This window comes from Podarcis cretensis, assembly GCF_951804945.1.
Source record: "Podarcis cretensis genome assembly, chromosome: 4".
Taxonomy (NCBI): domain Eukaryota; kingdom Metazoa; phylum Chordata; class Lepidosauria; order Squamata; family Lacertidae; genus Podarcis; species Podarcis cretensis.
Genome location: NC_137173.1, coordinates 35022776 through 35036275, shown reverse-complemented (window position 1 = coordinate 35036275; position 13500 = coordinate 35022776). Strand labels below are relative to the sequence as shown.

Sequence of the window (13500 nt, the reverse complement as noted above, 5' to 3'; positions counted from 1 at the left end):
GATACAACTGGCTGCCATTTTGAATCAAAATGGTGGGTCGAACCTTTCAAAAACAGCACTGATTTTAACTACGTACTCATTTCAAAATGGCACTGATTTTTTCTTGTTTCTTAGAATTCCTGAGCAGCGAACTAAAAATTGGTGGAGATCATGTCTATCCTTTAAAACAAATTGCATTTTAGGAAAATATTCAGGCAAGAGACATGAAGACTCTAAATACTAGAGGAGCTGTTTACAAACAAAATCCTTTGAAAGAAGCTCACTTCTACAGTTTGGTGGTATAAACCAGGCATCTTGAAAAAAGAATTCGTAGAACTAAGATTCTGAGCACTCTTTGATTCCGCCCTTCTTTTTTAATGTAAGGAAATGAAAAAGCAAGCATATTAAGCATCTAGAATGTATGCTTACCAAGTCTGAATCTAAATGAAAGGCAGTTGATAAATGGCCAGCATTGTACTGTTCTGCAGGACGACAATCCACCACAAAGAACCTTACTCCTTCCTGAAATAAGAACATTTTATTCATTTAGTTCAAAAAGTATATAGTAGTACCTCAGGTTAGAGACACTTCAGGTTACAGACGCTTCAGGTTATAGACTCTGCTAACCCAGAAATGGTACCTGAGGTTAAGAACTTTGCTTCAGGATGAGAACAGAAATTGCACAGCAGCGGTGTGGCGGCAGCGGGAGGCCCCATTAGCTAAAGTGGTACCTCAGATTAAGAACAGTTTCAGGTTAAGAACAGACCTCCGGAACGAATTAAGTTCTTAACCCGAGGTACCACTGTACATACTTAAGGTACACATGTAAGAGGCTCATTTATTTTGCAAGTGATTCATGTTTTTATGCAACTGCATTGTTTATACTTTCTGGATGTCCCAGAATCGTATTATAAAGAAGTTGTGTTCCATGTTATCTATCAAGCACTGCTAGGAGTTGTTTCTCTCCCCCCCGCCCCCGTGTATTTCTTATTAGTAAAAAAAAATGGTGTAGTGCAAGAAATTTTTTATTCTGAAAGTGTGGCGCAGAGAAAAAGAGTTTGAGAACCACTGTAACAGAAGATCAGATTAGTAATAGTGTGACTGGGCTCAAATTCCCACTTGGTCAGAAATTTACTGCGTGACCTTGGGAGGTCACTATTACTTTATGCAACTAACTTAAAAGGTTGTTTTGAGGGAAAAATGGCAGGGGAAGAAGAGAACTATGTATAAGGTAAAAGGTAAAGGATCCCTGGACAGTTAAGTCCAGTCAAAGGCAACTCTGGGGTTGTGGCGCTCATCTCGCTTTCAGGCCGAAGGAGCCGGCGTTTGTCCGCAGACAGCTTTCCAGGTCATGTGACCAGCATGACTAAACCGCTTCTGGTGCAACAGAACACCATGACAGAAGCCAGAGAGCACAAAAATGCCGTTTACCTTCCCACCACAGTGGTACCTATTTATCTACTTGCACTGGTGTGCTTTTGAACTGCTAGGTTGGCAGGAACTGGGGCAGAGCAACAGGGGCTCACTCCGTCATGGGGATTTGAACCACTTCTGATTGGCAAGCCCAAGAGGCTCAGTGGTTTAGACCACAGCACTACCCTAGAATTATGCATATGCCACCTTGAATTCTTTGGGTGTGAGACGTATAAAGTAGCAATCTTTAAAAGGCAACAAATAAAGGGGATGTCACTGCAGTGTAGAAAAGCAATAGCTATTTGGAAAATATGAGAAGGAAACAGTAATTTTTTCCACCCACACACTAGTAGGACTCAATGAAATTAGCAGGCAACAAGTCTGAAACAAATAAAACAGCATATCCATACACAAACAGCCACTGTCTTGTGCTATTCTATAGCTGTGCTGAAGGGCAGGATCATTGGCTGGGTTCCTTTGAATAGTAGACAGAGGCAGACAGACCTACAAACACTGCTGTGTGATGATATATCATATACTCCTTTTGAAATTATCCCTAGCTTTAGAAGTACTTTCCAGTAAAACTATACTTAACTCCTCTTGGGCTTATGAAACTAGTTTAACAATTTGTTGGACTCTAGCCAATGACCAGGGAAACAGCTCTGTTTTTGGAGCTCCCAGGAGGTAGAAACTCTGATAGCTACGTTAAGTTATTTCCTTCATTTATCTTCATTTAGGGGAAAACAGTTTCAGACTTACTGACCCCTTGCAGTTGATTAGCTTGAAGAATCTCTGATACAGAAACTGCTAAACACAAAGCTTGGCTCAAGTCTGAATCGTCGTCTTTGAGACCCAGCAAGCTGCTGCCAAACAGAGTGTGGTTGTCCTGTAATTGTAAGAGAGAACACTAGTTATGGCCAACATTAAGGCTATGTGCTAAATAAAGACACCAAACCAAGACCTAGGCGGTGTCCTATTTGTGACCCTCATAAAACTCAACTATGTACTCGCACAATTCAGAAAGAGTTCAAAAAGAGATGCAAATGCACATCTTTAAGTGCAATTTCACACTATTACAGGGACTCTGTGCATATTGCTGTTTTGGCTCTCATTTTGTCAAACAGAAGATCTCTCATAAGCTCTTCCTCCTGATCAGTGTGTCAAAATACCCCTCAAAATTCATGTCCAACAGCTGATACACATGGTTTATTGGTTACATTTTTGGAAACACATTCCTGTGTCTCCATAGACAGGTAATAGGTATGATCCACTAAAGCCTAAAGCATGACCCTCTCTCCCCCCTCATACCCACCAGCATAGGCAGAGATACTGTGGCACTTCCCTGTTCCTGGCAAGTAGATTTTGCATCAGCCTTTGTCAAACAATATTCCAAGATCAGCAAGCACTACAGAGAGTTTTTCCAGCTACTGCCATGAAAATGGTAGTATATGTTCTATACTAGGCACAGAGTAGATGTACTCAAAGCTCATATCACACTTGCTTCTTTGATAGTATAGCATTCATATAGCAGTGGTGGCTTTTACTTTTTTGAATTATGATGGGAAAAACTCTTCATCATGCATCTGATTTGTGGCTCAGGAAACCCAGTATTCTAAAACAGGCTCAGGATTTCACAAGCCTACTGAAAGTCAAAAAGAACATGCCAGCAATTCAGTCTTTAAACTGATCTGCATATGTAACCATGAACATTTCCATTATCTGCTTTTGTAGATAATCATCCCAAGGGTTTTATTTTGGAAAAGAATTGTAGGAAATATTTTATTATTTATTAGCCAATTATGGAAATAAAATGAAAGGAATGAACCCCTAACTATACAAAGTCCAATTTATTTTCTGATTTCTATTCAGATTCCTGTCTACATTCACCCCCCAAAAAGCTGGTTTACAATAATATTATGACAGAGTTAAAAATAATGCCATCAAAAATATAGAATAAAATGTGATCATATTATATCCCCGAGCCTTAAGACAGCATTTCTACCCCCAGAAGTGTGTAGCAAGTGGAAAATAATATAATGTTCAACTGCATTTTGCTCCTGCGACACGAAACTGAATGAAGCATACTTGAATAATGCTGTTTTGGAATGAGTGCCAACTTACATAACTGAAAATCAATGCTTTTCAAAGCCATTTGAATGTTGGCACAAGCCGCTCCAGGACTTGTTCCAAACAGTGATAAACTGCTGTAGTATCCAAAATGGTTTCGCAGCTACTGTTTCAAAAAGAAAAAGCTGCATCCCCAGAAAGGCCGGGCTTGATTAAGTGCCAAGGTCCAAACCAAATTTGTTGCAACCGGCTAAGCAGTAGGAAAGTATCCTGAAATCACTTCTGGGAACATTGTACTGTATATAAAGCTGAGGCGACACGTGAGACCGAAGGCTTGGAATTATTATTATTGGAATGACTCAGTGAATGAACAAAAAATTAATACGACAATGCAAGCTTCTAATATCTACCCTTTACATAGTTCACCCTATAAATTTGCATGTCATCTGTGGCAGGCACTATGCAGTGACTCTGAATGCAAGCAAAGGGAGGAAAAGATACGCGAGGTAGTTTTCCTCTTCTTCCCTAAATGGCAGCTGCTGCAAAGGCATATGATGAGGAAGGCAGGGAAGTGGGAGAAGGCAAATCCAATATATTCTGTGGACCCAAACCTTAACCAGGCAACCAGCTTTTCACTCTCAGGGGAGCAATAAACTTATTCACCACCACATGTTCTGTTTCCTCCTGTTCCTGGTGGGCAAGGTGCTTGAGGTTTAAGAGCCAATGGGAAGGAGACAAGGAAATTTGCTATGCCATCACCTGTCATGTAAGTTGCCTGTGTATCCTTACACCTGCATACAGAGAAGCTGGGTTGTAGTCTCAGCCTTCTGTGATGCTCAAAGTAACATTTGGGCCAATAAAAACATAAGCTAAAAAAGAAAAAGGAAAAAAAAGAGGCACTGCAGCACAAGATAGGCACCCATATTTGATCTAGACTTTTTTGATAGAGAATATATAACCCAAACTGTTCAGTTGTCTCAGGCTCACCACTTTACACATCATAAAATCAGGCCTGGGAGCCCTTGCTTGATTCTGATGTGATGCTGCCATGCAGAATACCCTTTGGGAAACATCCTAAGTGCTTGTCAATTACCTTTCTGAAGGAAGCTGGAGTTTTGCTACAATAATACTGTGCCAAGGAGAAAAGGTCCTCTATATCTTCTACTTCCAAACTGGCAGGGGATTTTTCTAGGAATTCTGAAACATAGAACAGGGAAATTAGGGTTTGGAGCATTTAAAAACAAAACATTAAAATTTGTGTTTGCCAGAAGTAAAATGTATTTTATTTTTATTTTTTTAAAAACCAGAAGAATTACTCAGGCCAACATGTTTGCAGCTGAACCTCTTTTAGACACTCAAACACTTTTAGGTTAAAGAGCTCAAATATTTTCTATTTCACTACTTCTATGGCAGTCAGCTTCATCACAAATGGCACGTGTCATAGGTGTGGGAGGAGACTCACAAGTCCCATGGTAATAAAGGAGCACATCCTGGCTGCCTGAGCAACCATGACAATGTTCATTTCCATTTGTCCACCAAAGTCAGAAATGACAGAGCAGTGCATCCCTTAAATCCTGTACAAAGCCACATACTTCCCCAACATCCAAACCACAAATTTTGCTGGTGTGCAAAATTTCAAACACTCAATGAGAAGAGGTCTCATTTGTCTGCTGCCTTCACAAACAACTGTTCTACATTTTTAAAAAGAGAAATCTGCCATCTTGTAGATCCACAGAAGAATATTTCAGATTCTCCAGATAAATACAGGTGTGCAAGGAGCCATTAATGATAGCGAACAGCGAACCAAGTCAAATATAGGTTCATCTGAGTACGGCAGAACTGACAAAGTAGGCAGGGGGAGCACACAAACCTGCCCTGTATATTATGCCACACTGCAATCTGAAGTTCAAAACATCTAGAAGGAACTTTTATTAGGTTTTTTTTTTAATAACCTTGCAGGAGGAGAGGGGAGATGGTGTGGATGCTCAAAGCTGCTGTAGCCTTCTTCACATAATGCTAAACCATAGTTTAGCTTTGCATCTGATCTGGCCCCAAAAGAACTAGGCTCATCTTTTTAAGAACCAACTCTTTTAATAGGTGAAAGTTAAGGGCCAGCTTAATTCTTCCATATCAATGGGGTTTCCAAGCACCTAACCTTAGCAATATAGTGCCTAAGGATTTATTTTTTTCTGCAGCTGTAGCAGCATTAGAATGGCAGGACTTACTCATGACATCTTCTTTGTCATCTGACTCTGGTGCTAAGATGAATTCTCTGGAAAGAGGCAAAAGCGGAGATAAGGCGTAAGCACACAAAGTAGAGACAAGTGTAAGTGGCCAACTAATTTGTTGCTGTGTATTAACTATATACTCACTTTGCATTAACAAGGATGATAAGCATTAGGAAATAAATGAAGAATGGATCTGCTAGTTGTAGGTATCCGTCCCATATTGCACGAGTGACTTCATGAGAACAGTAGCTTGAAAACAGGCATCCAAGCTGGAAAATTGAAGGAATGAATGGAAAGTCAAGCATGTTTGTAGTAGCATCATTATGTTCACAAACTACCTGGGGTGCATTTCAATTCTACAGTTCTATGATTCCACGTACTTAGAAGTAAGTCCCCATGATTTCAAGGGACTCTTCTAATAAGAGTAAGGACTAAGGCTACACACACCTATCTTGGAGAAAGTATCGCTGAACTTAATTCAAAGTAAACTTGGGACTTACTTCAAAGTAAACTTGCACAGAATCATGTTGCACGTATCCTAAAACTTCAGCTATGTTTGTATTAAAAGGCAGTTTTACACATTTCCTGTGAATCCTGGTCAGTTTTAAATATATTGCAGTGTCATAGCTTCCCAAACACCACTGAGGCTTCCTTAGCAAAAATCTGAATGCCAGTAAAACTCTGCAACCAAATATTTGGAAATAGCAGATGCATAGTAGTGTGTGTCTAAAGTGAACACAGTGTAGCTTCTACATTACAAATAATCACCCTAGTCTTCTTGGGAATTACAATTCTGTCAGAAGACTAGGATTTTGCAACAAAGAGGAACCTCAATTTGTTTGGCTATTACAATAATAATAATGTACCATAAGTGTTTACAGTTACTGCTTTGCTTATTAAAATGCCAATCTTTGAGCATGTGATTCATTTTTAGAGACACATTTGTGCCCTATCTGCTAAGTGGACATCAGAATATTATAATGCCTAGCAGCTAAATTTAATACAATAAGGTCCCCTCACAGATTATACATGCCTTTTTTGTTTGTTTAAGCTTCCTTATTTAGCAAATGATACTTTTAAAAATTACTACAGAAGTATGCTTTTCATTATGTTTCCCTACTTTCACTTTATTACCCAGCTGAGTGCATATGAGTCTGGGGTCATCTTTTTGGTGTCAAGAAAAGAGCACAGCTCTGGCTCATGGTATTGGAGGAGCAGCCGGAAGAGATGAAATGGTCTCCCTTTCAGGAAGCAGTCCCTAAAAAGAATAGCAAGAGTGCTCATGAAACAGAAGCACAATTATTCTTATTGCACACAACTTTCTATTCTTAAACAAAATGAACAGAGCATTAAAACTGAAGTCATAGACACCTGTGACAATAAAAATATCAGGCTCAGTTTGTAACTTTGTTTCATACACACATGACAATGGAAAACACCGTCTATCAATCCACAACAGAAAATTATTCCCTTCTTTGAAAACAGCTAGCAAAGCCTCTGTCCAGGAAAAGAGTGGGTGGGTTTTTGGGGAAGACGGCAAACAACATTTAAAACTAGAGTGCCCATGAATATATTTTTTCTTTACCTGGGGATGTACTTATTCATGATAGCATAGAAGCAGTTGTATAAGTCACTTCGTGGAAGTCGAAGATGCACCAATGGCTTAAGTAGATATGTCCAACTAAGGCTAGAACTGTATTTGACATTACGAGATTTACAATAGAAGGTAATCACAGATTCAATATCCAAAAGTAATACTGACTTCTCCTCCTCTGGCACTGACAGCTGATCTGAAAACAGACAAATATCAAACAAAACCATGCTGAAAATGTGTCATTTATCACTTGATTCACTGGTGGTACCTATCATGCTGGGATCACTCTCAGAAACCGGGAATGTCATAGAGAGCAAGAGAGGGCACTTCATACACAGCTGCTATAGTGCTGTACCAACACAACAAGGCAACCAAGATCTAATAAGTCCCTTGAGTGCACCAATACTGCTGATACACCCACTCTGCTACTTTCCCCTTCTAACTGCACCTCTAAAATTGCATCTGATAATCCTCCATAATATGTGACAACATTAAGGAGTATTTTTTTTTATGGATGTGGACGCAAAAGAAGAGCTGGAAAGCCTCAGTGTACCTGTGGAAGCTCATGAATGGCCCTTTGGGTTCTGTCTCATTGTTATAATTGTTATAATGTTATAATTGTTATAATTGTTATAATTGTTATAATTGTTATAATGCAAGGTGAGTGACTGCAGAATTCATTCATTCACCTTTTTTAGGGACAGAGGCTGCTTTTTTCAGTTCTACAAAAAGCAACTGCTGATAAGTAAACATTTATCTAAGTGATAATGGCTTTTATTCATTGAGACAGACAGACAGACAGACACATATGATTTATACCCCGGCCTTTTTGTAAAAATAACACTCTCAGGACAAAAACAAGTTAAATAAAATAATAAGCAACAACAATATTTTAAAAGGCCAATATTTTTAAAGGGCTAGGAAAATGAAGACATCTAGAGAAAGCCCGCCAATCCTGGTATGGTAGCACGGTCCACATTTAGCCATCTGATTACTGCACGAAATAAAATGTATTAGCAGGGTCATTAAGATAATGACGGCATTAATATACTTTTCAGAAATAATCCATAAAAGAGGCTGACAAGGCTACCAAGATATTTCAGCTAGACTTTACTGAAGTAATTCTGAGTTGCACTCCACAGGTCTTAGATAGGACAGGAAGGTCTTAGACAAGACAGGAAGGTAATTCTTATGGAGAGAATAAAGTGTTCAGAAGGGTTTCAGCCCAGCAATTTAATCTTATTTCAGACTTACCAACCAGTTCTTGACAATCTTTGTGAATCAGTGTCTGTTCCGGCAGATCTAGACAGCCATCCCATGATGCCAAACTGTCTCCTTTACCTGCAACATTCAGTGCAATCTAAAAACACATACAAGAGAGGGTGGAAAACCTTCAGTATGTTTCAATCTACACAAGATACAATTCTTAAACCTGAATTATTTAAAATTATTCAAGAAAAACATTTTTAAATGCAAATGTAGGAAGCTTTTAAAATTATCTCTTTGTAACTTTCAGCATTCTTGAATAATAAACTTCCTTAACGTTTATGTTTAATACAAAGTAACCATTCTAGATCAGACTTGGTGGTTATTTATTCTATTAATGCAAAAAACCATGAAACAATGTTATTCTGTAGCACCTTAGAAACCAAGTAAGTTTGTTCTGGGTATAAGCTTTTGTGTGCATGCACACTTCTTCAGATACATGAAAGCTTATACCCAGAACAAACTTACTTGATCTCTAAGGTGATACTGGACAATACATACATATGTGTGTGTGTATATATATATTTATATGTGTGTGTCTATGTGTGTGTATACACACACACACACACACACACACACACATATATATATATATATATATATATATATATATATATATATACATACACTGTGTCAAACCAACATGGCTACCTACCTGAATCTAGAACAATGTTATTCTGTGCACCTAAATAGCCAAAGCTCACATCCTACTTGTTCTGGTCAAATTAAGGGCCTGGCTACACACTATAAACTAGAGATGTGGAAACTTCTTATGCCCGAGGGCCATATTCTCTTCCGGGCAACCTTCTGAGGGCCACATGCCAGAAGCAGGCAAGGCCAGAAGCAAAATCGGGCAGAGAAACAAATGTCACTTTTACCTTTGTACAGTAGTACAAAGGCTAATTGTGGAGTAACTAGCCAGACATGCCTTCACCCGGACAAGCAAGAGGTATTGTCAGTTAAAGAACAAATTCCAGCCTACTGGACTGTCAAACTGTTTCTGTATCTGTTTATAATACAAAAATGAAACAAATATTTCCCTGTGGTGTTAAGTGAGGGGTGGGCCTGATAGAGAGGCTTGGTTGGAGGGATGAATTTGACTCCTGAGCCTGAAGCTTCCCTGCTCTGTTATTTTCAGAAACATGTAACAGTACCCCAATTCCCTTTTTGAAACAAAAAAGACCATTTCAGGACAGGGGTGACTGGGGCCTGAGAAAAAAATGGGGGAATCAGATGCCGGACCCTTTCCCAAATGGCTATTTCTCTGCTTCAGGCACATTTTCCCAGCTACTTTCCCTCCCTGTAGGATTCAAGAGATGTTTGTCCTTTCAAACATGCATTTGGGACCCCCCTGAAATGCCTTTTGAGGAAGCAATCAAGAAACTGCAAGCTGGGAAAGGAACAAATGTCCTGTTCCTGCGATGCTTCTCCCCGTCGAACAGCACCCTCTGAAGTGACTTCTCCATCTGTGACATGGCCATTATCATACCACTGAACACTTTTGCTTATTATGTGCAGTGAGGCCGTGAAAAAGATGCTGGAGGATACTTCATTTTGCATTTACAACATGAAATGTGGATGCTTAAAACAAAGGATGCCATAAAGTTAACTTTTATTGTTGAGCTTTCTTGTAAAAAAGAAGCAATTATTGGATTTTAAAACACATACACACACCAAGTATGAACCAAAATACAACTGAGACTGTTAGCTTTATAATGATAACATTTATGAGGTGAAGGGCCCCCTCTAAGTGGTTCCTGTCTCTTTTGAAAGAGACCAAGAACTCAAGACAAATTACTACCTCTCAAAAAAAGGCCTTACCTTCCAGACCTTGGCTCTTAGGTCATCAGGCAAAGGTCTCCCTTGAATTATGTTTCGGACTGTTTCAAGATCACAACCACCTTCTTCTAGAGCTTCTGCAAGGTCATTCTCCCTGGAAAAGTTATATTAAGTAAGATTAAGTGAATTTAAAGCACCTCAACATGTTCATCTCTTAGTATAGGCTTAATTATTATTTCTTATTACCCCAAAGTGACGTGCAAAATATTTCCCACAAAGCTTAAACAAACCCAGTTAAAAACACCCCCACACCCCTGATGTACTTAAAACCAATATGAAGTGAGCACTCGTTGCTTAATGGGGGGGGGAGAGATGCAGAGATGTATCACACAGTGGTTTAGCAAGCTGTTCTGTGAAGTGCCTTCCCCCTCAGAAGAGGGGCTTGGTACCAGCTGTGAGGGGATAGGTGAGGTGATGGGTGAGGTGTAAAGGGATGGAGACAGGGTTTGGTCAAGTATTGGGGGAAGGGTTAGGGTTGGCAAAGTATAGGCAAGGCAGGCAAGCAGAGTGAGAAGAGGTAATTTGCCTATAAATAGAAGTATGCATGATTCAAGTTCCATCTCATTTGAAATGAAGCACCTTAGATATTATATTCATCCTTCTGAAAATGAGACATGCTTTAGATTATATTTTAATAATCTGCCTTGTGGGTATGTGCCAAAAGGGGTGGTGGAAAGAGATTAAAGAAACACTGAAATATTTATGGCACAAATCTTAACTGGTTTGATCCAGAGTTAAGCATGTAACTAGGCTGGTAGAAGCCAACTACCTCATTTCTCTGCCCCATGTCAGTCAACCCAGGCTCCTGAAAATGCTCCGCCAAAGGTTGGAAGACTCTCCTGAATAGTACTGAGTATATGAGGGACGTGGGTGGCACTGTGGGTAAAACCTCAGCGCCTAGGACTTGCCGATCGCTTGGTCAGTGGTTCGAATCCCCGCGGCAGGGTGAGCTCCCGTCGTTCGGTCCCAGCTCCTGCCCACCTAGCAGTTCGAAAGCACCCCTAAGTGCAAGTACATAAATAGGTACCGCTTTATAGCGGGAAGGTAGACTGCGTTTCCGTGTGCTGCGCTGGTGCTGGCTTGCTAGAGCAGCTCCGTCACGCTGGCCACGTGACCCAAAAGTGTCTTCGGACAGCGCTGGCTCCTGGCCTCTTAAGCGAGATGAGCGCACAACCCTAGAGTCAGACATGACTGGCCCGTACGGGCAGGGGTACCTTTACCTTTACCTTTTTACTGAGTATATAGCACAGCAGCTGAGAGAGAAGAAAGAATCCCTGAAAACTGGCAGCTTCTGTAAGCTGGAACTCCCTTCTTGGAAAGCACCCCCACCCAAATTTCCCTTTTCTATAGCCTCAGGAACTACTACTTACCTTTAAAAAGTAGGGAGGGGGAGTTCTGCCTCTGGGGAGCCACCAATGGGGGCAAAAGTTTAACAGCACAGAAAAGAGGGTTCCTGAGTGCTAATACCTTCTGGTGATGGCAGCAACCCAAAGGGATAAGAGGCCCCTTTTATAGGTATGAAGAGGGCTTTTCTCCCCATTTTTATATCCCACTGCAGCCTGCCTATGGAGACGAAACTGCCCCCCCCCCCACTCATAGGCAGAGAATGGGACAACCTACACACACACACACACACACACCAGTGTGTGTGTGTGTGTGTGTGAGAGAGAGAGAGAGAGAGAGAGAGAGAGAGAGAGAGAGAGGTGTCTATATCTGTGCTGTATGTGTGGCAAATATGAGTGCATGTGTGTAGACATGTATGTGTGACTGTGTGTACACACGTAATGCATATGGCCCTCAACACAACCCTTGAGCTGAAAAAGTTTAGAAATTAACAGTGCTTTTCATAGACCCTTAGTGGTAAAACGGCTGTTCTCAAAATAATATTGATTTGTCAAGATGTAATGAAATGGGGGTGAAAAAAAGCAAGAAAAGAAGAGCTCTGGGGGTGATTTTATAAGTTAGTATACACTATACTGTACTATATCATACTAACATAAACTGTACTATCTTGCTGTTGGGAGAAGGCAATGGTTCCCCTGCTGTTCTTATTCAGCAGTGTATGAACTTATTACTATTGCTTGCTAAGCCAAACTAGGATCTCTTTCATCTTTTAATTATTTCACTATAATGAACACCTGTTTTGGAACAACTCATTGATCAGCCAGCTGGAACCTTGGAAAATTAATCTCCTCCTAGGCTGCTGAAGCGCTTATTCATATGCTCCTCAGAGATGTAATGATGCTTTTATCTCTCCTCTCTTAATAATAATCACTCATTGCTTCTGCCTATATTCTCAACAGAGTCCTGTTATAAAAACACTGCATGCATTCTGAGAACCTCAGATTCAATTGTTCTATGTATTCCTCCAGTAACGAATGTGTTAAGAGCACAGCAGCCAGTTCAACAAGTTATACGCTGACTTTGATGTGCCAACGCATTTGGTCTCCTTTGGCTCACACCCAGAACTTCCTTGCCAATCACCTTTTCCCAAAGCCCAGGCAAATATGAGGGGCAATTTGCTCTTCTGTTAGGGTCAACCCTCAAAAAGCAGTCCTTCGCTTTACAGTGCCTTCCATAATTTAAGATTGCCAATGAAACGACAGTATTATTTGGAAATTATTACCTTCAAATGTGAAAAACTTGATTGAGTCTTGGAAAATTCTCACAGAATTTAGTTAGTTCCACTGTACTAATAACCACATTTTAGCAACAATAAGGAAGCTCAGACACATTCTTAACTACCACTGGAAATTCCCTCTGCCACAGTCTGATGGTGGTTGGAGCGTAACCACGTCTTCTGTTTCATCATGTCTGCCTTATTCAGTTCTCACTCTTGCATTCTTCATGGCCACCGCAAATGTTTGTTTCTCCCATGTGAGCCTGATTCATGTGCGTAAAAGAGGAACTTTCACAATCCTATGTGTGCTTTGTGTTGCTCTCTGCTGGACCATCATCAATTATTATGATAAAGATCCATGTGTTTGAGGGGGGAAATGAGACCATGTACATTGCTTCTGTTCAAAATTCCAACTAGCCAGCCATGTTCTGTGATGCTCAGTTACATTTCCCCCCCACACCCTACAGTTTTCAATTTTTATGCTCCAACTATTA

The 13500-nt window shown here is 40.3% G+C and overlaps 1 protein-coding gene across 2 annotated transcripts in view; it reads right to left on the bottom strand.

The window, feature by feature from the left end:
- The window catches only part of TBC1D23 (TBC1 domain family member 23), a 32025-nt gene that overhangs the window by 14380 nt on the left and 4145 nt on the right, over positions 1 to 13500 (bottom strand). For both annotated transcript variants that reach the window (XM_079973702.1, XM_079973703.1), the window contains exons 2-10: positions 10369 to 10480; positions 8536 to 8641; positions 7273 to 7477; positions 6822 to 6945; positions 5832 to 5956; positions 5685 to 5731; positions 4553 to 4656; positions 2156 to 2278; positions 409 to 501 (exon numbers count right to left, since the gene is read on the bottom strand). In XM_079973702.1, the coding sequence (XP_079829828.1) occupies positions 409 to 501; positions 2156 to 2278; positions 4553 to 4656; positions 5685 to 5731; positions 5832 to 5956; positions 6822 to 6945; positions 7273 to 7477; positions 8536 to 8641; positions 10369 to 10480 (1039 nt within the window). The remainder of the gene's footprint in view (positions 1 to 408; positions 502 to 2155; positions 2279 to 4552; positions 4657 to 5684; positions 5732 to 5831; positions 5957 to 6821; positions 6946 to 7272; positions 7478 to 8535; positions 8642 to 10368; positions 10481 to 13500) is intronic.